The 25,543-nt window shown below is 38.6% G+C and overlaps 1 protein-coding gene across 2 annotated transcripts in view; it reads right to left on the reverse strand.

The window, feature by feature from the left end:
* Positions 1 to 25,543, reverse strand: part of kif26ab (kinesin family member 26Ab) — a 98,062-nt gene that overhangs the window by 17,450 nt on the left and 55,069 nt on the right. The window contains exons 1-3 of one of the 2 annotated variants that reach the window (XM_084096417.1): positions 8,431 to 8,511; positions 4,544 to 4,727; positions 944 to 1,153 (exon numbers count right to left, since the gene is read on the reverse strand). In XM_084096417.1, coding sequence (XP_083952543.1) covers positions 944 to 1,153; positions 4,544 to 4,727; positions 8,431 to 8,450 — 414 coding nt within the window. In that variant the 5' untranslated portion in view covers positions 8,451 to 8,511. Of the gene's footprint in view, positions 1 to 943; positions 1,154 to 4,543; positions 4,728 to 8,430; positions 8,512 to 25,543 lie in introns of those variants that run through there. The other variant, XM_084096416.1, reaches the window with a different exon arrangement.

Genomic DNA, 25,543 nt, shown 5'->3' on the forward strand with positions numbered 1-25,543 from the left:
ACTAAGCTCCTTACATGAAGTGTAGAAGAGTGTAGTCTTACAATTGATTCTAATAGAGTTTGCTGTTAGCACGTTTGAAATTTTGAATCAAATTATGATTTCTTTTATTTGGTTGAACTTCTTTTTATTACTATTTTTCAGTATAGAATGAAATGTATTGTTTATTAACATTTCTCTTAAGTTGTCTGTCATCTTGGATCCATTTTTTACTAAACTCATTGCAGTCCATGCCTTAACCCCAAATTATACTTCAGTTTGCATGTGTCGAGTGACTGTATTCGCACACTCTGTCAAAGGGACTATATTTGAATGGTTATGAATTCCGACGTACATGTACACTAAGCGTTTGTTCCAAAACTTACGTATATTTTGGTCTTTAGAATTTGGCAAAAATTACAAATCTAAGATCTTCTAAGGTAGCTTACTAATGTATGTGCCTACCTTTGCTTATGATACATTTTGAAGCTAAACTTAGAATATTTGGCTTTTCTAATGGCTCTTTACAGCCATAGTACTTCAAGATGACAACCATATTAGTCTTGAAGTAGCTCTATGTCAAGTCTAAATTGTTCACACTTAATCATCTTCAAGTTTGTGTGTCTCCTGAAGTTTCTCTTTCCTATTTGTGTCCATTTGTTAGCCACTTATCTTAAGATGGATGCCATTGCTGCTTTGGAGGACAGATAATGAACTGTGAATGAGCTGCTAGATAGGCAAGTCTGGAATTCAAACTATTTTCTATACTTAAAAGAAACAGCTGTTGGGCTCATACTTTGAAGAACGATGGTGTCTCAAAACAGGCCTTTTTGCATTAAGCCCCATGCCCTGCAAAGAATGTGTGTGTGTGTCTGTGTGTGCTTCTCAAATATCTTCTTGACACAAACAAAATGTTTTCACTTCAAAACTCAAAGGGAAATGCAGGCATCTTCACAGTAGCTCTTACTTGAGAGGCATCTTGGGAAAAAACAGCATCGAAGGCAAACATCTTTGGGGCGGGCAGCACTGCTCGTCTATGCACTGAGGTGGGCTGTGTGTTGACCGAAGGATCGTAGAGGGTCAGTTGTTTCTTACGAGTGTCCACCTTCAGAAAGGACATGGACTCCGATGAATCCACAACCCCCAGAGATGGACAGATTCGCATCATCACTTTGACCTGGAAATGGTACATGGTGGAACAAAAAGAAATGAGTAATGATAAAAGTATAAGCAGAAGCAGAGAATTCAAAACAGGCATGTTTTATAACAAAGGCAATGACGCTGAAATACAACATTGTAGGGCACATAAAGTGATCGATGGGTTAATGACAAGCACGTGTCCAAAAAACAAACAAGGAAAAAAAATTATATTGGTTGCACCACATGACTTTGATATGGGAAATGTTGCTCCAAATATATATATTTTTAACAAAAATCTAAATAAATTATGTGAATTTTAAGAAATTAACTATTAATAAGATTATTTCTTCAATATGATATCAAGTGTATTATCCTCACATTTTATACTTTAAATATTTTTTTAATTAATTTGTATTCAGAAATTAAAAACTTGCTAATCGTAGAATATGTGTATTCCAGACATTGTCTGAATCACATGAAAAAAGTGTCATTAACCCTGATATCACAAAAAATATTGCCTTAGCACTTAGGACTGTGGAGTAGCTGTTACTGCTTCAATAACAACTCGTTTTTTCAAATCAAACACAACTGAAAAAGGGAGGGAACTTTCATCATATCATTATCGTATCATCACAGTTGACCACACACAGAGTAACCTAACAAACCAGCCATTAACAAATAGACTGCTTTCAGTAATACTACACATTATCAAGATTGCGTCACGGAGCACCTCTAAAACCATTTGCAGCAAATACAGTAAAGTAAAACAAACATACTGTAGTAGAACTTCATGCCCTTAATGCAGCATTCAGAGCTGCACAAAGCCACAGTATTCCATGGGTGATTTGTAGCAGAGATATAATTACAACATTCGGGCTCCAGTGCTATGAAACAATGTCTGCACTGCTGATCCTATTCCATGGCACCCGGGGCCAAGCGGCATGCCTGCGCCACAGCGGCGGCCCTGCGTGAACTCCCCCTCACTGCTCCACAGGGGCCGATTACACTGATGGACATGTGCACGTGGTGAACGAATTACGCCGGCCGTGACATTGGAAATAGGCTTCCATATATGACTGGCCCCCGAATGGGGCCAGCCACTGAGACACCACAGAAATGTGGGCTTGGGTTGAACCGTTGAGTTTTACATTTGTTGGCAATTTGATACGTGACGAGATCCCTTTAGCGCGGCTGCTGGCTTCACACCTCCTAAACTCTGGTCTAGAAATTATGTCCCACAAGTTTCTGAGGCAATCCAAACAGCAATTAACTTGACGTGTCAAAATCTACCAATAACTTGTGCTCTGCTATAATTCTGTGTGGAAAAGAACAATTAAAAAGAGCAGTTTGAGGCATATACGATAGCTTTATGTGAGGAACAGACGAAAGGGCGGGACACACCAAGTGAACGGTTGGTCGTCGCCAATGTCGAGCTGCCATTAAGTGTATGTTAGACTAGTTCAGGGTGTTCTGCAGTAGTTGGACCACTGTCGGTGGCTTTTTGGCCATAAAAACTGCCGACGGAGAGAGATCACTCTGGCTGTTTAGCTTAGTGAACCAGTGCACAAGAAGGGAAAACTGAAGTGATGAAAGTAAGCAAACACAGAGGGCTCTTATTTTTCTTCTCATCTTCATCTCATCTGTGATGAATTTGCTCAAATCTGTCTGTGGTGAGTGAGACTGGTGTGAAAATGGTAAGCAAGTGTTGATTTGTTTATGGTTTGCATATCCACAGTCCTAGCTTTTCTGGTTTCCCTGCTTGAATGATTTTTCCAAAATGAATAGAACTGAATTACTTTTTTCTTCTGTGTAACACAAAAGAGGATATTTCAGGGGTTTTTTTTATTTTTTTTTATATAGTAGGGACCAATATTGTTTTGGACCCCATTGACTTTCATTATATAGACAAAAGGAGTTAACATTAATCAAAACATTATATTTTGTGTTCTGCAGAAGAAGAAAAAAAGTAATAAAGAACAACATGAAGGTGAGTGCACCCGTCACCCGTAGCTCTCTGCACCCATTCAAACCTGGCATGTCACAATTGAGAGGCGTGAGGACCAGTGGTATTTGGCAGTGAATGGGATTTGAAAGCCACGGGTGACGTATTTTCAGCTATTTTTTTGTCTATTCTATTGCATGGCTTCTGAAACCTTGGAATACAGTGCAAAAGTCATGGAACCACTTTTATGCAGCTTCTGTTTCTTTTTTTTAATTGATTTTTTTCTTTTTTTGGTTGGAGCTTGACAGCCACTGCTATTACGACACATGTCTTGCATCCTTCTGGACAATATGGTCATTGTGCAAACAAAATGGTTGCACAGACGGCTGGGCCATTATTCTAATGCCTGTAGCTTTTTATAGTTCTCCCAAAAGCTGCCAACAACTGGAGTCCATTCAGGCAGCTTCGGATGCGTGTTTGCAGTAGTAGGAAAAGGAAGCTCATTAGTGAGGCTGGGATGTAATGAGTCCATTCTCAGTGGGTACTTATCAATCATTTCAGCAGGCTACAGTTTCTGGCATGTTGTTCTACAATCATCTCTCAGAGCAGGTGGCATCTAATCTGGAACAAATCCTCTTCATCACTATATATATACTGTAATATGGTGCTAAAGACAAACCCTCTGGACAATGAGGAGGACTGGTGCATGAATGCTGAACAACTTGCAACTCTTGGCCAGGATCCCAATCCGAGATCTCAAACACACAATCTGTTCACCATCAGCAAAATAGCCAGTCGCTTTCTATTTGGGTACGACAGGATAATAGACAGGGCTTGACATTGATGTTTTTGCTCACCAGCCACTGTGGCTGGTGGTTTTCCAAAGTTACTAGCCACTCAGCATTTTCACTGGCCACAATTTTGACATCGACTCCATGGGAAAAAAACTGCCGTATAGATATTTTTAATATGATCTCATAATTTGGCAGCAGGTATATTAGGCTGCTGTCACATTAAGACCTGACTCACGTCATGGACACATTTTACTGTTACACATTCGTTTTACTTTCTCAACTGTTTACGTTCACTTAAAACATGACTGACTGTGTTTACATTCTGACATTATTGTGTGTGTATTTGACTGTTTAAGTGCAATAAGCAGTGAAAATGAAGCTTTTCAGATATTTCAATATATCGATACTGAACATACAGTATTAGTAGAGTACTGCATGTACATATAGAAAAATCTATATTTTTGACAACACTACATTACTTTAGTTTATTATTTAAGATGGCTTTTTTTTTTTTTAAAAGGACTACAATTGAAAAATGTATTTATTACATATAAAATTCAGGTTTGGAGGGTGTTAATGTCAAGCCCTGATAATAGATACTTAGTTTTTCAAAGATTTCATAAAAGACTAATAGTGAGAACTCCTAATCAACAACTTGAATGATGCAGTTAAAAGAGGAAGAGTGTCTGACCTTGCCCATGCCAGGGTTCTCCTTGGCCTTTGACCCCGCCCTGAGCAGACATGGTGGAGCAGGTGGAGGGGAAAACTGGAGGACAGCACTAAAGTTAGTAGGGTAGATGGAGGGCTCCTGGGGGTATACCAGTGGCGTCTGCTGCTTCTTCCTTTTGGATGATAGATTCAGCTTCTGAGCAGCCCTGGGATAACAGACAAAAAATGTCATGGATTAGGAGCTTATAATATTGAATGAATGATCAATGAGAGAACGTTTTTTTGGTATTACTTTTGTTCATTATTTTATAGTTTGAGAACAGACCATCATGCAATTCATGTCAGACCGATAACATTTGACCACCCGTGATCACAAAACAACATCTATTCAGCAACTATACCGTCCTGATGAACTCTGGCTGTATGTTGAGGTTATCCAATCATAACAGAGCTCATTTACATATAGAAATCTTAAAGATACAGTAGCAAAACAGCCTGTTGAATTCTAACGGTTAGAATAATAAATCAGAATTTATTGTAGATTCCAGCGATAAAAAATGCATATATATTATGTACAAAGGTGTAGAATGAGGTATTTTTAGCATTTAAAAAAAGGTTCAACAAAGCAGTCAGCCTAAATCTCTCAAATCCAATCACTCTGCCAAAGGGGGTCCCATTAAAATTAAGTCAAAACTCTTTGTCACCACAGCGAAAAGTGATTTTCCAAGGAACCCTACATGTTTTCAGAAAATTCTTTTTCACTCAGACAGAAGAAATCATTTTGGTATTTTCCTGATTGATTTAATGGTAGAGCTTGACATTTAAAACTCAATGCTATAAAATCAGACCTGAAAGGTCAAAAGCCCCCTATCGCATTGCCAAAGTAAACACAGACCAGCTCCGTCTTTCTCCACAGGCAGCCTTCCTCCTCTTTATTTCACAACTAAATAGGCACACTGTGCACAGAAACCCTTGAAAAATGTCCTCTAAAACGTAAAACTGAAGTTAATGGGGTCAGCCCTGTAGTTAGCCTTAACATTAGCCATTTGCTAAGACTGGCTTTAGAGTGACCCAGTTACAGTGTGGAAATTAATCTGAATATCCATGTGAGATGTCACAACCGGACTCCAGAAACAACTGTCTTTACCCAAGCAACAGCTACCTTCCCTACAAGCTATCGTAAGACTGAACTTGACAATTGTTCTGGTGATTGAATGTACCTATGAGTAAAAGTACGAAATGAGAGGAACAAATGAGATAAAGTGGGGGAAAAGAGAAAGACTAGAAGTGAGGGAGAGAAAAGAAAAGTGAAAAACCAAAGGCTATCAAGTGACATTTGGGGGCTTAGCTCACATTAAGTGGTACATTAAGGCTGTTCTCTTAGGCTGAAATGTAACAGTGGAGGATTAACTAAAGGAAAACTGTCCACAGCGGTCTTTAACCATAACCAGACATAATCACACTGAATGCAGCAATAATCAAAAGTGAAGTACAATGAAAATCACAATGCTAAGAGTACACATTATAGTAGCACATTGAAACTGAAATGTAATTGCTATGCCAGTCTTAATTTGTCATGCCTTACACATATTTTGAAAGTTATTAAAGAAGAGAAGAATAGTACATCAGATAACCAAGTAAGATGTGACTACATGATGACTAATGTGACCATTAGGTGAATTACATGTAATGTATTTATGTTGGTTAGAAAAGGTTTTGGAAAAAAACTTTTATGCCATCTTTAGGAAAAGTTTACATTTACTGTCTGGGAAAAAAAGGTCATGTGGTGTAACCATCAAGTATAATGCAAGTTTCTTATCCTCTTATCCTTTATAATGTGACTGTACACATCTTAACCATTATTTTCACACACAAAAAATACCATGAATTAATAGTTGCACCATTTGACATTTTACAAAATGAGCTGACTTGAACTAAGGACAAATTATTTTATATTTTTAAGACACCGTTTAAACATCTTTTTTTCTCCCAGAATGCTTCTGCAGGTTGGTTGAACCACATGACTTTGTTGGTCGCAAAAAACAAAACAAAAACAAAAAAAACATATTTTTTTATTATGAATTAGTAGATACTATTATCTATTAAATACATTAATTAAGATACAAGGCACATGATTAACCCATTGTTCAAAGGTTTCCCATACAATTATGCACTTAATCTCAATTACTCCTACAATTCAAAAGTGATGGATTTAGAATTACGGAAATTATGGAATATTTGTGTGGTAGTAATGTTTGTATATCCCGTGATAAGATCAAATCAAATGAAAGTCAGGAAATGGGAAAGGCGAAAATAACACAAGGGAGACAGTGAAAGTCTTTTTTCGGGGATGCAAGAGCCCTGATCATTAGTGTGAGCTCTAGCTCTTTGGACATGCATGTGTGTGTCCCAGTATTTTTGCCATTTCTACACATTTTCTTTCTCTTCCCCTCTTTGCATCATTCTAGACATCTAGAAATTAAAACCCCTGCCTTCCCTTTTCTCTCCCTTCATTTCTCAACCCCACCCCTTTTTTCTCTCACTCCGTCTGGCCCCCCGTATCAGCACAAGAGCGCACTCAGGGAACACACCGATGGCTGATGAAATAATTATAACATCCACAAGGAATACAGGAGCAGCCCCTCCCGAGGGAACTGAAGCCCACAAGAGGAAGCAAGTGTGTGTGTGTGTGTGTGTGTGTGTGTGTGTGTGTGTGTGTATATACAAATAGACGAAGGGGATTGAAGAAATGTGTGAGCAGAGCATTCAGAAGGCATTATGAGTGAAAGACAGAGAAATGACAGAACACAAGAAAAAGAGCAAGCAATAGACAGAGAGAGAGAAAGTGAATCAGACACAGCAAGAGTTTTTGTGTATGTGATGTAACATACAATATTTTTCTTGTGGAATTATCTGCCAAAAAAAAAAGCTATAAATATATGAAATAAAAGAACATTCAATTGAATCGCTTATGATAAAATAAGAAATATAATCAAATATAAACTAAAAAAGTTATTTGACTTAAGTGTAAGCTTAGAACAAGAAAGTCTATACTGATAATCGTTTTGACCAAAACAATAACTGGGAAATAACATTTAAAAAAAAAAAAAATATATATATATATATATATATATATATATATCAATAATTAAAAATATAAAAAAATATTTAAAATAAAAAATAGGCTGGCGATTTATTTTAAAAAAGAACAAAATTTTACTAAATAAATAATAATTAAATACATATTTACAGGTAATGCTCATGTATTTTTTATTGGAAAACCTTCTTTGTTTTTTTTTGTTTTTTTGTTTTTTTTTGGGGGGGGGGGGGGGGGGGGGGTAGAATTCTATATTCTTTGGGTAAATATTTTAACACATTTGGGTGGCAAAAATGCAACCAAAGGTTTGAGATGAAATGCTTGTACAGTCATAAAGCTCTCCATGAAACTACAATAACAGCTCAAGCATGCTCAGCACGCACACCTGTACACTAATGCTGCAATTAATTGCTTGTTGAAGCACACATGCTCTCTCCCTCTCCCTCTCTCTTTCATTCTCTCCATCTCCTCGAAAAAAAAAAAAAAAACCCTGCCACGGTTCATGAATGGAGAGCAGCAATAAAGCACACATCCATGTGCTTGCACTTTCTACTTGTCCACCTGCTCAAACTCACTGCAACATGCAATGCTAAACAAACATGCTTTGACATGTTCCACATTTAAAGAGCAATCCATATCTCAAGTATGTATAAACAAGCAGACAGCAGCCTTTGTAGAGTTTGGCAGGTGAGCTCAGGGGACGGAGCGAGAATTCCTGCCGCTAAGACGGGTGTGTTGCAACTGACATCTATGGGTCAAAACCCACTACACACACGAACACACAGAGAAAAAAAAGCTTTAAAAGTACTCACACTTCTTTCCAATCCATCATCTAATGTATTCACAACTCATTGCCAGAATGATGCAGGCGGGACGCAAGAAAACAGTACTGTTTGTGTGTCCATTCCCACATTTTTCCATCAAAAAGGAGCAATTCAAAAACAAACTATTCATAAAGTCATTGCAAGTCGTTGTCCGGCGGTCACTACCCATTCTCAATGCACAAACATCAGCAAATCAATATTCAAAGTCATTACATTATCTCCAGAACTTTTCTTCTTGACGTTTGTCATTTAATTCCTCTTTGCACCATCCAGCGAGCACTAAACCCTACTAGTACTTCTCTCTGTCCTAATCTCCCTAGAACACTCTGTGTCAGTTAGTCCACTTCTTGTGTCAGGCATCCTGGTCCTTTTAGTCATCTATCCCTGTGTTTCTCCTTCTCGCGGAGGAGAGGATTCGCCTCTTGCTGCCGGAGGAGTGCGGGCAGCTGCACTGCACTCAAACACACGCGTACGATTCCTCCCTCTCTCTTTCTTTACACAGTCCAGCCCCCTTTCACTCCCCACGGCCAGAAAAGGAATCAGAGCTTTGCGAACACTCGCTCTCTCACTCACTCACTCACTCACTCACTCACCCTCACACACACACATGCCCCTTACTGCATGAATTCTTCATGTGTGAAGGGGTCTCTTTTTTATTCTACCCCAGACTTCAAACAGATTTGCTTAGTATGTGCTGCATGCCTGTATCTCTCTCTCTCTCTCTCTCTCTGTGTGTGTGTGTGTGTGTGTTTATCTGCTTGAGGTGTTTTGTATGTGTGGAGGATAATGAGTGTGTGTTGTTTTATGTGTGATGTGATTTAAATAATTAAATAATAAATAGATTTTTTTTTTTTGTTACAATAAATAAATAAATATTTATTATTTGCTTTAAGGATTTCAGATTTTTTTATTGGAAACATTTTTTTTTTTTTGACAGTGCATAATGTGTGTGTATCTGCCTTAGGTTTTTCAAATGTGTGTGGAGGGGAATGTTTATTGTTTTATGTGTGTGGTTAAAAAAATGATCTAGTAATCTAAAATAAAATGTTGTTAGTTCCAGGGTGTTCTGGGCACTACAGTATTGAACAATGTCAAGTTCCTCAAATGTAAGTTTTTTTCCCCCGCTCGTTTTATTGTCTTTTATAATCAAGTATAAAAGGAGTTGCCCACCGAAGGTTAATACTGAGCATTAGGTGTTTGTTCAAATTAGCCTTAGCGAGCGCCGCTAACAAAAGGAGAATACAGGGCGAGAGGAAGTGTGTTTGTCCATGTCCTGCACCTGTGTTTCAGTGTGTGCTGAAAATCTCATTAAGTGTTTGCATTGTGACAAACATAATCGCTCTGACGGGTGGGATGAAGCTATTAATTATCACGAACCTGAAATAAGCACACAGCATATGCTAGGTGTGGCGTAGGCGAGCTTAGGGTGTTTAGGTGTAGAGGGGAAAAAATTAAACATCTATGAGCGACCACCACTTTAAAATCATATTCCAGACACATACAGTGCTTAGAGATGCCCTTGGCCTGTGGGTAAGGGCAAGATGGGGGGAAAGCAGCAGCTGTAACAAGTCTAAGCTCTTTATGTGAGAGAGATCTATTCCCTAAACTGCTAATTTGAGCTGAGGAGCAGGAGTGAGACAGAGAGAGAGAGAAAAGGAGAGACAATGTTTGAAAGAGACTAATTTTCCGTCGGTCTGTAGCATGGCTCGCACACCACCGCCCCCCCTAACACACTGCCCTACATATCTACAGCAAACTCAGACTCCCACTGCTAGCCAAGAGACGGGTACAATCAAAGCTCCCAAGGTGCACAGAATAGAGGACTGGAATTATGTACTCTGATGACGCTTTAAAAGGAAAATCTGTCTTGCTGGGAAAAATGTTCTTTGGCTTAAAAAAAAAAAAAACAGTGGTGCAGACAGCAAGCGATAAAATGCTCTAATTTATATATATATATATATATATATGTGTGTGTGTGTGTGTGTGTATATATATATATATATATATATACTGTCTATATGCCGACAGTCGATTATTCAGAATGATATCTGCCGATAGTTTGATTTTCTCAAGGAAAATCTCCCAAATAATGCTACAAACTATACAGGGAACCCTCTCATTTGGTATGTTACTGTAATATTAGCGGTTAAAATGAACAACAGAGCTATTATATTTAACTGCTATTTATTTTCAGATATAATAATTACACTCAAATAAAAACTGAAATGTTTGTATACAACTCAAACATACATATATAATTAACAGTAAATAAGCTCCCCCCATTAAAGTTTTTTTAATAGCTAACTAACAAACTGTGAACATTGGATAACTTTCCTGAGATAAATGCAACATTAAAGCTGTTTTATTGACATCTTTCCGGGGTTAAAACACTGACTGAGTGATTACATGAGACAGGGTTCATTTCTGTAAGTTGTACTGTATCTTTCAACATACCTTCTGATGTTCATGTAGTGCTGGGCGGTATGACCAAAAATCCACGTCACGGTATTTTTCTAAATTACACCGGTTTCACGGTTTAAGACGTTTTTTTTCCCCAAGCATGACTGGGTATAAGAGGCGCTTTAGGAGCGGCAGAAATAGCGGTTTCCCAGGTAACGGCTGTACACAAAGCAGCAACGCTCATAAACGCTGCTTTATCAGGAAAGATAAAGAAAGATTCAATCGTAATAACAAAGAAGCTTTTCTAAAGACCGTCAGTTCACTTCAGATACATTCATATAAAAACACCCGCGCCGCCTTTTGATTTTGAAACGTGCAGTGCTCATGTTTATTCAACAATGTCAATACCAACCACAAACAAATTTTCCAAAAGTCTGTGTTGATATTGTGAACCAATGTATGGGAAACACTGTAATATAATTTGACAGCTATCAATTATAGTTTAACCTAGCCATCTTCAAAGTCATGTTAGTAACACGTGGGTCACCATAGTGCAACAGTGAAAGGACCCTCTCAAACAGTGTCGCGTCGCACCGCGTTCCGATCGTTATTAAAGCGACATACGTATTGCGGTATTTTAAAAATTCATATCATAACAAAAATAAACACCGGTATTCGGTATGAACCGGTACACCGCCCAGCACTATGTTCATGCATGTTTTTTCAAGCTATAACTTGTATTAAAGTGGAAGAAAAGACTCGCGCTCCGCACTGCCGCTTGAACTGAGGTGCTACAGCGATCTGTCACGTCACATTTAAACCCTCAAAACATAATTTGTTGTTTGAATTTCGTGATAAAATGGACAGAATTGGAAACATGAGAATGTTTCTTATCAGAAGTAACAAAGCACAAAGCTCTTTGCGATTATTGGATGGGAGGCACGCTGCAAATAATTTGATGTAGGGAAAAACCACGGACCTTCAACTGATTCATAGGGTCAAGAGCATGCACCATACTATATTTTGATCTTTATTTGAATTAATCAGTATTTATAATGATCACAGTACTCATTATTTTTTATTTCTGACGGTATTGAGTGATTTTTTTTTTATATTAGAAAACATTTGAAAGTAATTCCATGGTGCATGACGTCTTGTCCCAATACTCAAGAATCAGTGAAAGGCAAGATAAATCGGGTTCTCTGATTATCCTCTACAAATAGCATGGAAACATGCAAATGGCTAAAATAAATGGGAAACATGGTTGTCAAGCAACATAAAAGGTGCTTTGAGCTTTTGTTGAAATCAGAATGGACTTGAGTGTGTGTGGATGTAGGGTTGCGGGCTGAGGAAGGGGATTTTGAGCGTGTGTGGATGTGTGAACCAATGCACGTATCATGCCTGGCTTGCTTATGTTCTGTTGTGAGAGCCAAAGCATTTGGCTGTTTGTCAATAATCTTTGCAGGCTGTCTGCCTTTCAGCTTTTGTCAAATTAGAAAGAGGAATTCCTCAAGCTGACCGAGTCATTAGCCTCGAGAGCCATTAGCTTGTTTGTAGGGATTTCAGTCTGTCTCTCTCTTCGTCCAGATAGCCTTTGTAGCTAATTGCCATGTTGGCCCTATTTACCATCCCTGACATTTTCTTTTATAGTAACAAGGTCTTTTTTCTTTCTCTTGACAAAGGATAACAAAGCTCTGGATGCTATGGATCACCGTGAATGATTTCAGACTACATTACCAACGTTTCCATACCGATATCTCCAACTATCATTCATCACTGTAAGATCAGCAGGTTGTTTACAGCAAACACATGTGCTTTTGATTCTTGTACAGATTCTATGAGTTATCAAACTACACTGCTCAGAGATCAATTAAGACGGTGCTTTTAATGCCTATCAAATAGTACTTGTGCTTTAGAAAGATTAAGAAAAAATCGAATAGTATTCCATAAACTCCAATAATCAATGAGAAACGATTCTATACTAGATCAATTTGCCAGCTTCGAATGATCTTCATTTTGAAACCAGAGCCAAAACATATTCAGTATGTGGATAAGTACTGGGAAAACAAAAAATAATATCCAGTAGAACAGGTTATAGTCAGACAATGTTCTTCTCTTTTATCAATGAAGGTGCATTAACTCATTAATCACTTACTGAAGCATGTGCCAATCAAAGCTTCACCATTTAACCTCTTCCAGTGATTAAGATATTATGACATCACTTCATGGGCATCGAAAGATGATGTCAGCCTCTTTTACCCACTGGCCACTGGCCTGAAACAAGATTTAGTAGTCAGGTCAAGAGGCTGAGAGTAGAAACCCATGTGTCAGAGAGAGCTTTCAGCGTACAACAAGATTCATCTAGCTATTGCAACAGTTTACAGTACAGTAAGAGAGTGTATATGTGTATGTTGAGTTTAGTCAGGCTCTTAAATTTATTTATTTTTTTCTCTCATTTAAAAGTCCAAACTAATCTGACTTTTGTTCTTGCAAAAAGGAAATGTTTAGCAGGATGTTCAAGATGCTCTTTTCCATACAATGGAAGTGAATGGTGACCACGACTGTCTCTGGTCCCTAACCACTTCCATTCCATGGAAAAAAGTGAGAATGTAAAGTCGGAGTCCCTACAGACTGGCTTCTAATAAATAAATTATAAATCTAATCAATTATATATTCAAGAACATTGTACAAGTTTACTGCAACAACGGAGCCTCGAATATCACATACTTTAGAAAATCCAACGTTTAGTTGATCCTGGTATGCGCTCATTGTCACAGTTGTAAACATAATGGCTTTCTTCTACCATGAGGGGGGTTTTCGGCTTTGTTTTCAGGCAGACTGTTAAAGAACGTGACACACACATCTCCCGGACAATCCTGTAGAATTCAACCAACCAGATGACAACTTCGAAAATCCTGAAGTGTTTCCAGTTAAATGTTCCATATGCATCAGACATTCAGCCAACGGTCCGTGGCTGAGACTATCAGAGTTTGGAACAATGAGAGAATGTTCATTTTTGGGTGAACTCTCCCTACAGTCTCTCATACTTTCTTTAATATTCACCTAATATTTAATACCGTTTAAAAGTTTCTCCCAGCCATAATAAGAACCATACATGCAACATAAGACATGTGAACAGGATTTCTTTAAATAACCAAAGACATATGGAGTTGGTTATACAAGTAACCTGGAGCCTTAAGTTTCTTTCCCACAGAAGTAAGAAAAGGTGTTGTGACAGAAGCAAATCCAGAAAGAGTATGTGAGAAAGTTTTGTGTTGGTCCACAGCTCCACATTGACTGAAATTATCAATCATTTGTATAATTTCTGCAGAATACTCTCTCACATTATGCTTTAGTGCTAAAGAGGGTCGAATCACAAGTACAAAGCAAAAATCTCTATCTGCAGAAGACGTGTACAAAAGTAAGATATTATCAATCTCATTCATTGAAATAATTAGATGGACGGGATGGTATGGATATTCTTTTTTTATGAGCAATAGGAGGGGGGCTCTCAACCTCCATTACTAAACACTTCCTTGGAGCACTTATGACCTGAGGCTTCAGTCACCCGGTAACATTATCCCTCATTAAAACAGAGTGTACATGAGAGCATGCTGTGTGATATCTGTAAAATTGGAGCATTATGTCAATACAGAAATCACCACAGGGCAGCTTTGGCTGTTCATTGAGCTACTACTGTAAAATATAGCCTAATCATAATGCAGTGTAGCTCATAATTATAATAAGTCACTGAGATGTGTAAAGTGATGGGCTACTGTGTTATTGCAATGCAGTGTAAATGAGATCAAATGCACTCGAGTTACTTAGTCCTTAGCCTTGTAGAAAGAAAATATGCTATAAAAACTGGCCTGGTCAAGGTCATTAAATACATCTAGAGTTAAGGTTGATTGGGACACTTTTTCCAAGTCATCTCAAAGTCAAAAAGTACCCTATTAGAAATTATAAAACTATACAAATCATTTTTACAACATGCCAAAAATTTAGTCCATAGATATTAATTTGTAAATAAAACAAAAAATCCCAGAATATCAATGTTTCCAACATATGAAAAGTCCACCAAGATTAAAAGAAAATGATCCACGCAACACTAAAAGATTCAAAGAGGCATAAAAGTGAAGAGAGAAAGAGAGAGAGAGAGAGAGAGAGAGAGAGAGAGAGAGAGAGAGAGAGAGAGAGAGAGAGAGAGAGAGATTTCTGTGTGAGAGTGTGAAAAAGTAGGGACAAAGGACAATGTGGAAGGAGAATAAAAAGCATAAAATTGCATCAAATGTGTTGAGAGCAAGAGAGAGACTTATATGGAGAGACAGAAGGATAGAGGAAGGGAGGGGAGGTTGAGTATGAGACACAGAGGTGAAAACCAGAGAGCCAAAAATCAGAAAATGAGATGGAAATTAAAAAAGAAAGAGGGTGAGGACCTCTCGAGAGGGAAGAAAGACAGAACACATCCTGAAAGTGAGAGAGAGAGAGAGAGAGAGAGAGAGAGAGAGAGAGAGAGAGAGAGAGAGAGAGAGAATTTGAATTTGAATTTTAAATTACTCTTTATTACAAAAGACAAAAACAGATTAACAAACAACCAATGGATTCAATAAAACATGATTATAAGAAGTGTGCAAAAACCACTTCTCCTTCAACAACAGAGCACACTGCTCCTTTGTCACACCATTTCATCTCAAACCAAGCAAGATCATTTACTGACTTGTAGAAATTAAAATCAATTAAAATTCTGGCTTTTACAAGAGCAAAAAACAAAACAACAACATTCTGTCCAACTGTCCGTTCAATCATATTTTTTCTGCTCAAGTACATTGCTAATTTAGCTTGACCCACAATAAAATTCAGTAATTGACATCTATTACATTTCTTCCTTACATATTTAACACCTAAAATGAAACTTTCATTTGACAAGGTTTCATCCAAACAAACAAAAATACTCCTTAATACACTGAATAAAGGATTTAACCTGGAACACTCCAAAAAAGCATGAAAGACTGTTTCCCTCTTAAAACAAAAAGGACACTCAGAACTCACTTCAGGGTTTAACACAGAGATAAAGGCATTAACTGCAATTGCACCGTGGAGAATTCTCCACTGCATATCTCCAACTCTTTTTTCTAACGGTGGTTTATACAAGATTCTCCATTCGGGCTTAGCCTCCTCATCTAATTTTAAAAAAGAACGCCATGGCGTATCCACCTTGTTATTCAATAATTTTTTGTTAAAAAACAGAACACAAGCTTTGTACAAGTTTTTTCCATTAGTTGAAAGAAAATTTAAACACAATGATTCACCTGGTTTGAAAAAAATCCCCATACAATCATCTAATTTAGGTAATAAAATAGTATCTGGAAAGGAGTCCTCAGCATTAGGAAACCTTGCCCCTGTATGAAAGTCTGTAAGAGATTCCCTTTCCTCAGATGATAAAACAGACCTCAACTTTGTCAAAAATTCATCAACTTTACGAGTGGAAAAAAAACCAAGATGTAAAGCAGCTTTCTCGGTGTTCATGAAATTGGGACCAGCCACCTTTACCAAACCACCTAGTGTAGTGGTCTTAGATTTACATAGTAAATGACTTAGTCCAGGAAAATTTTGGTCTCTGAAAGAAATGTCCAATCGGCCTCCATGGATTATAGGCTCATTTAACAACCAAAAAAGAGAGTCCGAAGATGATGTCCTCTGATGATTAAAAAGACTCCAGACTCTAAAAAGGTTGCGATAGAACACTGGGACATTGGCAAGGTCCAGTTTAAGAGGGTCCATCAAAAAAAGAGCTCTGTCCAGCTGAAAACCACCCAAACTCTGTAGAATTGCACAGGCAGTAGCTCTCCAGCCGACACGAGTTGATCCAGACAGAAGTTTCTGTATGAATTGCAGACGAAAAGCTGCTGTCCTGCTCTGCAAATTCACTAACCCCTGACCACCTTCCTCTTTAGGCAAATATAAAACACTCTGAGAGACCCAGTGTAACTTATCCCAAAAAAAATCTACTAATAAGGCTTGAACATCTGATAAAAATTTTTGAGGTGGATCAATACAAGCTAACTTATGCCATAAGGATGAAGCAACCAAGTTATTAATAATTAAAATTCGCCCCTTGTAAGACATTTTTGGGGCTAACCACTTCCACTTTGCCAACCGACCTTTAAGTTTGTCAATAACACCATCCCAATTTTTCTGTATGATTGTCTCATTACCTAAAAAAATTCCTAAGTACTTTAAACCTTCTGTGTTCAAATGTAACCCTTCAGGGAATTTTAACCTTCCTCTTCTCCATTTTCCACAGACCACAGCTTCGCTTTTTTTCCAATTCACCTTAGCAGAAGATAAAACTTTGAAATCATCAAGTAATTTCATTAAAATATCTATATCTCTTTGGCATTTAACCATCACAATCAGATCATCGGCATACGCTGATAAATGAACAGTGCAATTAGACCCAACTATTTGAACCCCACTCAGATTACTCCTTATCTGTTGTAGTAGTGGCTCTATGGCTATTGAATAGAGCATTCCTGACAAGGAACATCCTTGTCTTACCCCTCTTTCAACCTTGAAAGGAGTGCATAAACCACCGTTAACCTTCAGCAAACTCTCAACATCAGTGTATAGTACTTTTATCATATTCACAAAATCTTGGCAAAAACCAAATGATTCTAATGTTTTCCACAGGTAAATATGCTCGACACGATCAAATGCCTTTTCTTGGTCTAGAGAAACTAGCGCACAATCTAAATCAAATATCTTGGAGACATCTAAAAAATCCCGCAATAAAGAAATGTTATCGAAAATAGACCTGCCAGATACACAATAGCTCTGGTCCGGATGAATGATCTGTTTCATCACCACTGACAATCTTTTCGCCAATAATTTAGAGAGTAGTTTGTAATCTGTACATAAAAGGGACACAGGCCGCCAATTTTTGATCTCTGTCAAGTCTCCTTTCTTTGGGAGAAGTGTAAGGACTGCTCTGCGGCAGCTCAAAGGTAGCCGCCCTTCGGTTAAACTTTCATTGAGCACTGCGAGCAAGTCCTCCCCCAACACCGTCCAGAATGACTTATAAAAGTCGACAGGGAGACCGTCAATGCCAGGAGCCTTTCCCGACTCCATACCCATCAGGGCTTCATACAATTCCTCTAGGCACAAAGCCTTGCTGAGTTTCTGGTTGTCTTCTTCGGACACCCCAGACAGGTTTTCCAGAAAACCACTACCAACAGCAGGCGCTGAGTCACATTCACCTTTGTACAGTTTTTCATAAAAACAAACAGCTCTCTTTCTAATATCAGTGGGATCAGTTAATAAAAAGCCAGCTTCAGAACGCAAAGCATGGATTAACCTTTTCTGACCATTCTTTTGCTCCAAATTAAAAAAGAATTTAGTTGGCGCATCCATCTGATCAATTTGCTGAAATCGGGACCGAACCAGAGCTCCTTGTGCTCTTGCACTTAAAAGATCACTAAGCAGAGTCTTTTTAATTGAAAGAGCTTCCAAGCATCTATTCTCCCCCGTTAATTCAACTGATTCTTGAAGCTTTATTATGGATGTCTCCAAGGTTTTCATATCTCTTAATGTCTGAACAGTGATGTTTCGAGTGTGCTGCTGACAGAATTGTTTAATCTGGGCTTTACCATAATCCCACCACTGTTTCAAGGATTGAAAATGACTTTTTGAGGCTCTAAAATTAACCCAAAAATATTTAAAAGAATCCACAAAATTCTTATCATACAACAGGGAAGAATTTAAATGCCAGTATGCACTCTTTGGTTTGATAGAATTCAAAAAAAAGTTACAACACACCATACTATGATCGGAGAAACTTACAGGTACAATAAAGCATTTACTAAAAATACCACATTGATGTTTAAAAGTGTAAAACCTGTCTAATCTTGCTAGAGATAACACATTATCCCGATTATGGGACCAAGTATAATGTCTCTGATTGCCATTGAGATGTCTCCAAATGTCACTCAACTCATGTGTTTTAATCACTTGAATAATTCTCTTACGTGAGGGTTCGTGGGGTTCGATATGATTCCTGTCAAGATCTCCCTCAGTGCAATTAAAATCTCCTCCTACAACTAACCACTCTTCACTATTACAATTTTGCAAGATTGTATTAAGCTTGTTTAAAAACAACATTCTTTCAACTCCTGACGTTGGAGCATAGACACAAATAAATATGAAGACGTGATTTTCAAATAAGGCTTTAACCTTCAAAAGCCTACCTTTTATAATTTCCTCAATATCATAAGTAACTGGTTTAAAATTTTTGGAAAATAATATAGCAACCCCTCCACTTACAGCAGTGTTATGACTTAAAATTGAGATTCCATCCCATTCTCTTGTCCACTCAGTCACATTATGTACATCACTATGAGTTTCTTGAAGAAAAACAATATCTAGTTTTTTTTCCTTCAAGACCTCATATATCACTGCTCTTTTCCTAATATGTCTTGCACCATTTACATTCACAGATGCAACACTGATTTCAGCCATAAAAGGTAAAAAGGAAAAGAAAAAGAAAAAAGCAGCTATCTTCACTAAATTCTCATTTTTCGGCACCATCACTCAATTCAGTGTTAATTTTTCTCACTAGTTTTTTCAATCTGTAAATTTCTTTATTAGTAAATGAACCTTCAGCCATCAAATACCGTGTCTTTTCAATGAACTGTTTTAAGTCAGGAAAATATTCATCCACTCTCACTCCTCTTCTATTTTTAGTTGCCTTAAGAAACAGTTTAATGTCATCTAGATCATAACAACGACTCACGTTTTCAATTTGCGATAGCGAAACACTACAGTCCGACTCACTGTCACTCCCTGACTCGCCCTGACTTTCACTTTCGATTTTGTCCATTTTCTTGCCAAATCCTAAATCCCCGGTAATTACACTGCTCTTTCTTTTACGCGGCATCTTAAATATCAAACTCTCATCACCACTGCCCGTAATCATGCTTGTTTCACCTACAGTCTGTTCCCTTCCAATACCGTCCAACGGAACATTTTTGTCTTTAACAGACTGTATAGTCTCCAACTCATTTGATTTCTCATTGACAGATTCTCTTTCTACGCTTACATCTGGCTGAATGTTTAGCGGTTCCTCCACAACTAAACTGTCCTCGGTTTGCTCCGTCACTAGCGCATCCGACTCAGCACGCCCCCCCGCAGCTCCCGCTGGCTCTGGAGGACCAGTCGTGACATCCGTAATAATTAGCGTTTCTTTTCTTTTCTTTTCGGGACAATCCCTGATTAAGTGACCAACTTTATTACAGCCAAAACACTTAGCTTGACCAGTTGTCGCAAATACAACATAATCAAAATCATCAATCCGATATTTAAAAGTAAGATCCAGCTCAACATCGTCTCTCACAATCATATAAACAAATCGTCTAAATGAAACAACATGCTTTAGTAATGGGGATCCGCTTCCAATTGGGATTTTTTTGATCGGGGATACTAATTTGCCGTGACGAGAAAGAGACTGAATTAACACTTCATCGCTAATAAATGGAGGCACATTTGACAGCGTAACTTTTTTAGACGGCATTGCAAGAGGAAGAACATGTATAAACAAACCATCGACAACAATTCCTCGCTCAACTAACTCATCTGCTTTTTCTACTGCATTTAAAAAAATGACAGTAGCACTATTCATTTTTGATGCCGACAGAATGCTCTCATGCCCAACAATTTCTCCTATGGCCAAACAACAGTCCTCAACACTCACAGCCGACGCCACCTTCACTGCATGACGCCGCGTGAGTGTATTCAACACCCGTACACCTGGGCCCGCCATGTTCCCTTACAGGTAGCACGCGGCCCAAACCTTACCCCCAGCACAGATTAGCAAACACTAAAAAAACCCCACAATGAAGAGAAAGGAGGAGAGAGAAGAAAAAAAGAAAAGGAAAAAGAAAAAAGACACCAAAAACCTATATAACTTCAAAACAACAAAAAGTACAGAGGGAAAACTCCACGCACTCACCGCACACTCCCGCACTCACTCCACAAACGCCCACGCATGCGCACGAGAGAGAGAGAGAGAGAGAGAGAGAGAGAGAGAGAGAGAGAGAGAGAGAGAGAGAGAGAGAGAGAGAGAGAGAGAGAGAGAGAGAGAGAGAGAGAGAGTCATATCAAAGGTAGATAGCTTGAGTGCTCGAGTGATCAGTCTGGTCTTTGTGTTTTGGCTGGGAGCCAGTCAGCGGCTGTCTGAACGGAGGTAAATCATTTTGAGCCCGAGAGTAGCACACTGAAAAATGATCGCTCAAGTCGGGCCGGGCTCAGCTAGGGATTGTCTCATTCCCTCAGCGGGCCAAGGGTGGAAATCCCCAGCCAGACCCAAATAAATGAAGCAGTCTGAAAACGTTCTAATTAAAAAGAAAAAGGACAAGAAAATCTCCAGGAATTACTGAATTGGGAAATGCGGTGTTTCTTTAGACTGTATGTTTATATTTGCATGTTAATCCCTTTATCTATTTTATGCAAAGTAATTGGAAGAACCATTGCATTGTGTGAATAGTAGCAAGTAGTTTGAAAGCTCTGACCACTCTGGGCTTTTCTCAAAATTGAAGGAGTTCTCATGCACACTGGTATTTGCAAACCTCTTTCCCTAAACCAACCTAAGCTGGTTTGCTCATCTACGTTGGTCTCCCAGCCTGGTCAGGCTACTCTGTTGGCTGGTTTCAGGGGGGTTTTGGGCACTTTTCAGATGGTCACGGACGGTTAAACATAAGCTTGGCCAATCTGGTAAGATTCAACTCGATTTAAAAGGCGGACCAAACTCTGGTCAAATAAAAAATTTGTTCATACATATGCAGACCTTAGTACCAATCCCAATTTATCCTATCTGTCTGTAGTTTTGTTAGCTTGTTTGTGTGTGTTTGGTTAGGGTTAAATCGAGAGTATACTTTCCTTGTCTGTCCAGATTACGGACAGTTCAAGTGACATCATTTTTGGCATTAGCACAGTTCACTAATGTCCACGCACAGCTCTATATTTGTGTCTGCGTGGACTTGTGTGCTCAACTGTGCACGAGTAGAAGCATTTCACATTAAATTAAGTAAAATTAAGCGTTAGCTTTTGGTAAAAAGTAATGTCCCAATGTTTAACTAGTAGTCTACTCTACAAGACTAGACTGTCATCCAATATGCTCTACTTAGCAAACATGTTATTTTTATTAAGTGTTTACTGTAGGTTTACGGGCTATTGTGCATTCACTAGCATGCTTGGCTAGCAGATAGGTGCTAACGCTACAGTTCCTGCTTCCTGTGCTAGTTTTGTGGCTCATAAAACAGTAAAATAAAAATCAAAGTACCACCAAACATGTCCACAAAGTCAAGCCTATCACCTCCATTAATACCAACAGCAAAGAAAAGAGAGCACAATTCTGTTTACAGTGCATGAAAAAAGGCCGCTAAAGCATTTTGAAGGGGGGCGAGCGAGCGAACGAGAGAAGCATTGTTGTCTTTTTGCTGTTCCTAAATTACCCCCTCAATAGCATCCCTGAACAGACAGGATGTGTAGCTAATCCAGGCTTGGCTTGTTGTGACTTAACCACGGTGGGGAGCAGAACAGAAGCCATAAACGTGGCCAAGATTTTTTTTTGTTATTTAATGAGTTGCAGCATTCAATCCCGAGCCCCTAGAGAAAAAGCTCTGGAAAGCCACAAATTGAAGTAATGGGGTTGTCATTTTTTGAAGATATTCTCTTTTTATTCATGCGAGGTGCAGCCTGGTTGCTCTTCCAGAGTTTGTTTAAAAGCACAGCAAGCTAACGTTTAAGGAAGATCAATTCCATTTTAGCAGAAAACTGACAGATAACCAAGAGTCTCTCACGTCTCTCTCGCGCACTCTCTCTCTCTCACCCTGTTTACAAAGATTACCATCTACTTTCATCTCATCCGTGATACATCTCTCTATCTCTTCCCTTTGCACCGCCGGGATTTGTTCTACAGGTAGACAACCCGCAGCATCAGGTTTCACTAAAAGGGTGTTGAGGAAAAGGAATTTAATTACAGGACAAGTGCGTGGAATGGGATAATCCTGCCTACACACGCTACAAAAAGCGCAACCCAAGTAAGGAAGGAGTCGGGGAAACTAGCTGACACCGCAAGGTCCGATCAGACACTTGACCAGACATGCTCTTGACCAGGACCTTGAACTATGCTTGCGTGATTAAGATGTTTCAGCCATTTCAGACCTAAAACTAATTGCTTGTAACTGACTTTTACAAATTACGGTCACTTTGCCCACTAGGTACAAACAGAAGCTTTGCAATGTCGGGTGGCCGAGTCAACAAGAGCATCCTACCGCTCCACCTTGCCTTAGCTCTCATTCATTAATCACTGTCTGGCAGGGAGGACACCTAACGCTTATTTATTTGCACTCTTTTACTCTGAGGCTATTACAACAAACAACCCCAGTGGCTGCTGGGAATATCTGTGCATGATTAATCAGAGAAAGCCCGGAACATCAGGGTTTAGAAATGAAGAGGGGAAAGAGAGAAAGAAAGAAGTGACCATGGAAGGTTAGAGGATAGGGGAAAAAACAGATGTTCAGGAAACAGGGGTGTGGAACGAAGGTTGTCTTTTGATTGTCGTGGGCTCAAGTTGACAATATGGAAGCAAAGGGAGTTGCGGCCATCTCCCAGTGTATTCAATTTATATGAATTATGGTGCAATGTGGGTATTTTTTTTATGATAATTAAATTTCACCATGCAAAGAATGCAAATTATTTTAAATGTCCCATCTGCATTTGATTTATAAATAATGAAACCATAAAGTGTGTCTATTATATGGGGACTTTTTGTGTGCACTGCAGCAACAATCAGGTTTTGATCAGTTTCTAGACCTCACACAGAAGAGAAAGAAACAGTTATGAATGTCAAACTGAAAAGATGCATTAACAATGTAAAAAATAAAAACAAAAAAATAATTGCATTTGCAAAGCATAACTTTGGCAACCCTAGTAAAAAAATTATTTGGGTAAAGACAGGAGGCAGTGTAATCACCAAGGGACGTGAACATCCATCTATGCCATTTACATAATACATCCCATTCAAAAATGCAATAAATATGTCAATAGTCAATAGTCTTTATTGACTAATGATCATGTTGTCATAGACAGAAAGACGGATGCTTCCCTAACCATACAGGATGAGAACCATACAGCTGCAGGGTTTATAAGACTAATAACATCATTCAATTGACTTCATATATCCACCAATGTATGAGAAGATTATTACATTCAATGGTGACCTTCACACTGCAATATAATCATTACCATTGCAATGTGCATAGATGCGCTCTTAAACGGCAGGAATGCTATCAATCCATACCATGTGATGCATTATCACAGCTTATAGCCTTGCAACAGACAAAATCCAAGAAACTTGCCATTAAGAAACCCATAGGTTATAGCAATAACCCAAAGTATGTTCATTAATAACAGGCCCTACACATAAGCTTTTATGAGCGCCCTCTGGTGCTAATGCAGGAATTCAGGTTGTTGGTTCTAGCAACTTACTACTGAAATAGAGAGAGAGATAGCGCTAATGGGATTCTCAGCTCTCTGCAAGAGGCTCTCACACATGCTGGGTCATGAACTGATTACAGGCTGTAATCCACTCCATTTCAGACAATCTGCATGCAGAGTAGCTTTCAACAAATAAAAACAGCAGATCAACTCCCTCTCTGTCTCTTATTTCCACTCCACCCCCCTCTTTACCACAAACCTTCACTGCCTTAATGTGTTGTGAAAACAATTTTACATCCTCACAAATAAACATTAATACTCAGTGAACTAAAATGGATAAACTTTAGCCTACTGAGATTACTTTTACAGACCACTTGCCTGAACATTTCCATGGGCTAGGAACAGCAAGTCAGTGTATGGCTAACATGTAATGACCAATTTTGTTACCTAGGATGCTATGAGCTAACACAAAAAAACTAAGATTCAACTCGATTCAACAGGCGGACAACATTTTTCCTGAAATGCTAGGGAAAATGCTAGGGGTGGTAAACAACTGCAATGAAAACAATGTTGCATTCTTTACTATTCAATTAACAAAAATGAAGGAAAAAATCAACCCACTGTCCCGTCCTATTAGTAGATGTATCATGAACAATTTGGTCCACCTGTTGAATCATGTGCAGGCTAAGCTAACATGCTGTGAGCTAACACGGTTAGCTTACAAGACACTAGCTAAGATTCAACTTTATTCAGCAGGTGAACCAAATTGTTCCTAGAATGCTAACTATCATGGGGCAGCAAAAAAGCATTAGCAAATATCCTGGTAGCAAAACCAAGCACCCACGAGTAAAGATGGCAAATTTCAATTTCCTGCCCCAGCTGGGCAACCGCTATAGAGATTCAAAGTAATGCTAACATATTCTGCAAGTATTATAGACATCCTTGAGGCGACATCTGTAGAGAGATTCAGGTTATAGCGTCTCCTCCTTTGACAATAAAACTTTTCTTTATGGAATCAGTAGAATGTGTATAATCAGTAGTGTGTGTTTGTAATGACAAGCAACAGGGATCTCATTAAGTAGTCTGGAATTTTTGCTTGAGTTGCGGTAAAACATGCTACATGAATAAGTATGAACTGTGCACTTGGGTGGTATTGGGCTGGGAAATCAGGGGAAGGTTGAACACTAATTAGACATAACGCTGTTTTCAA

The sequence above is a fragment of the Abramis brama genome (assembly GCF_963993115.1).
Source record: "Abramis brama genome assembly, chromosome: 21".
NCBI classification, from domain to species: domain Eukaryota; kingdom Metazoa; phylum Chordata; class Actinopteri; order Cypriniformes; family Leuciscidae; genus Abramis; species Abramis brama.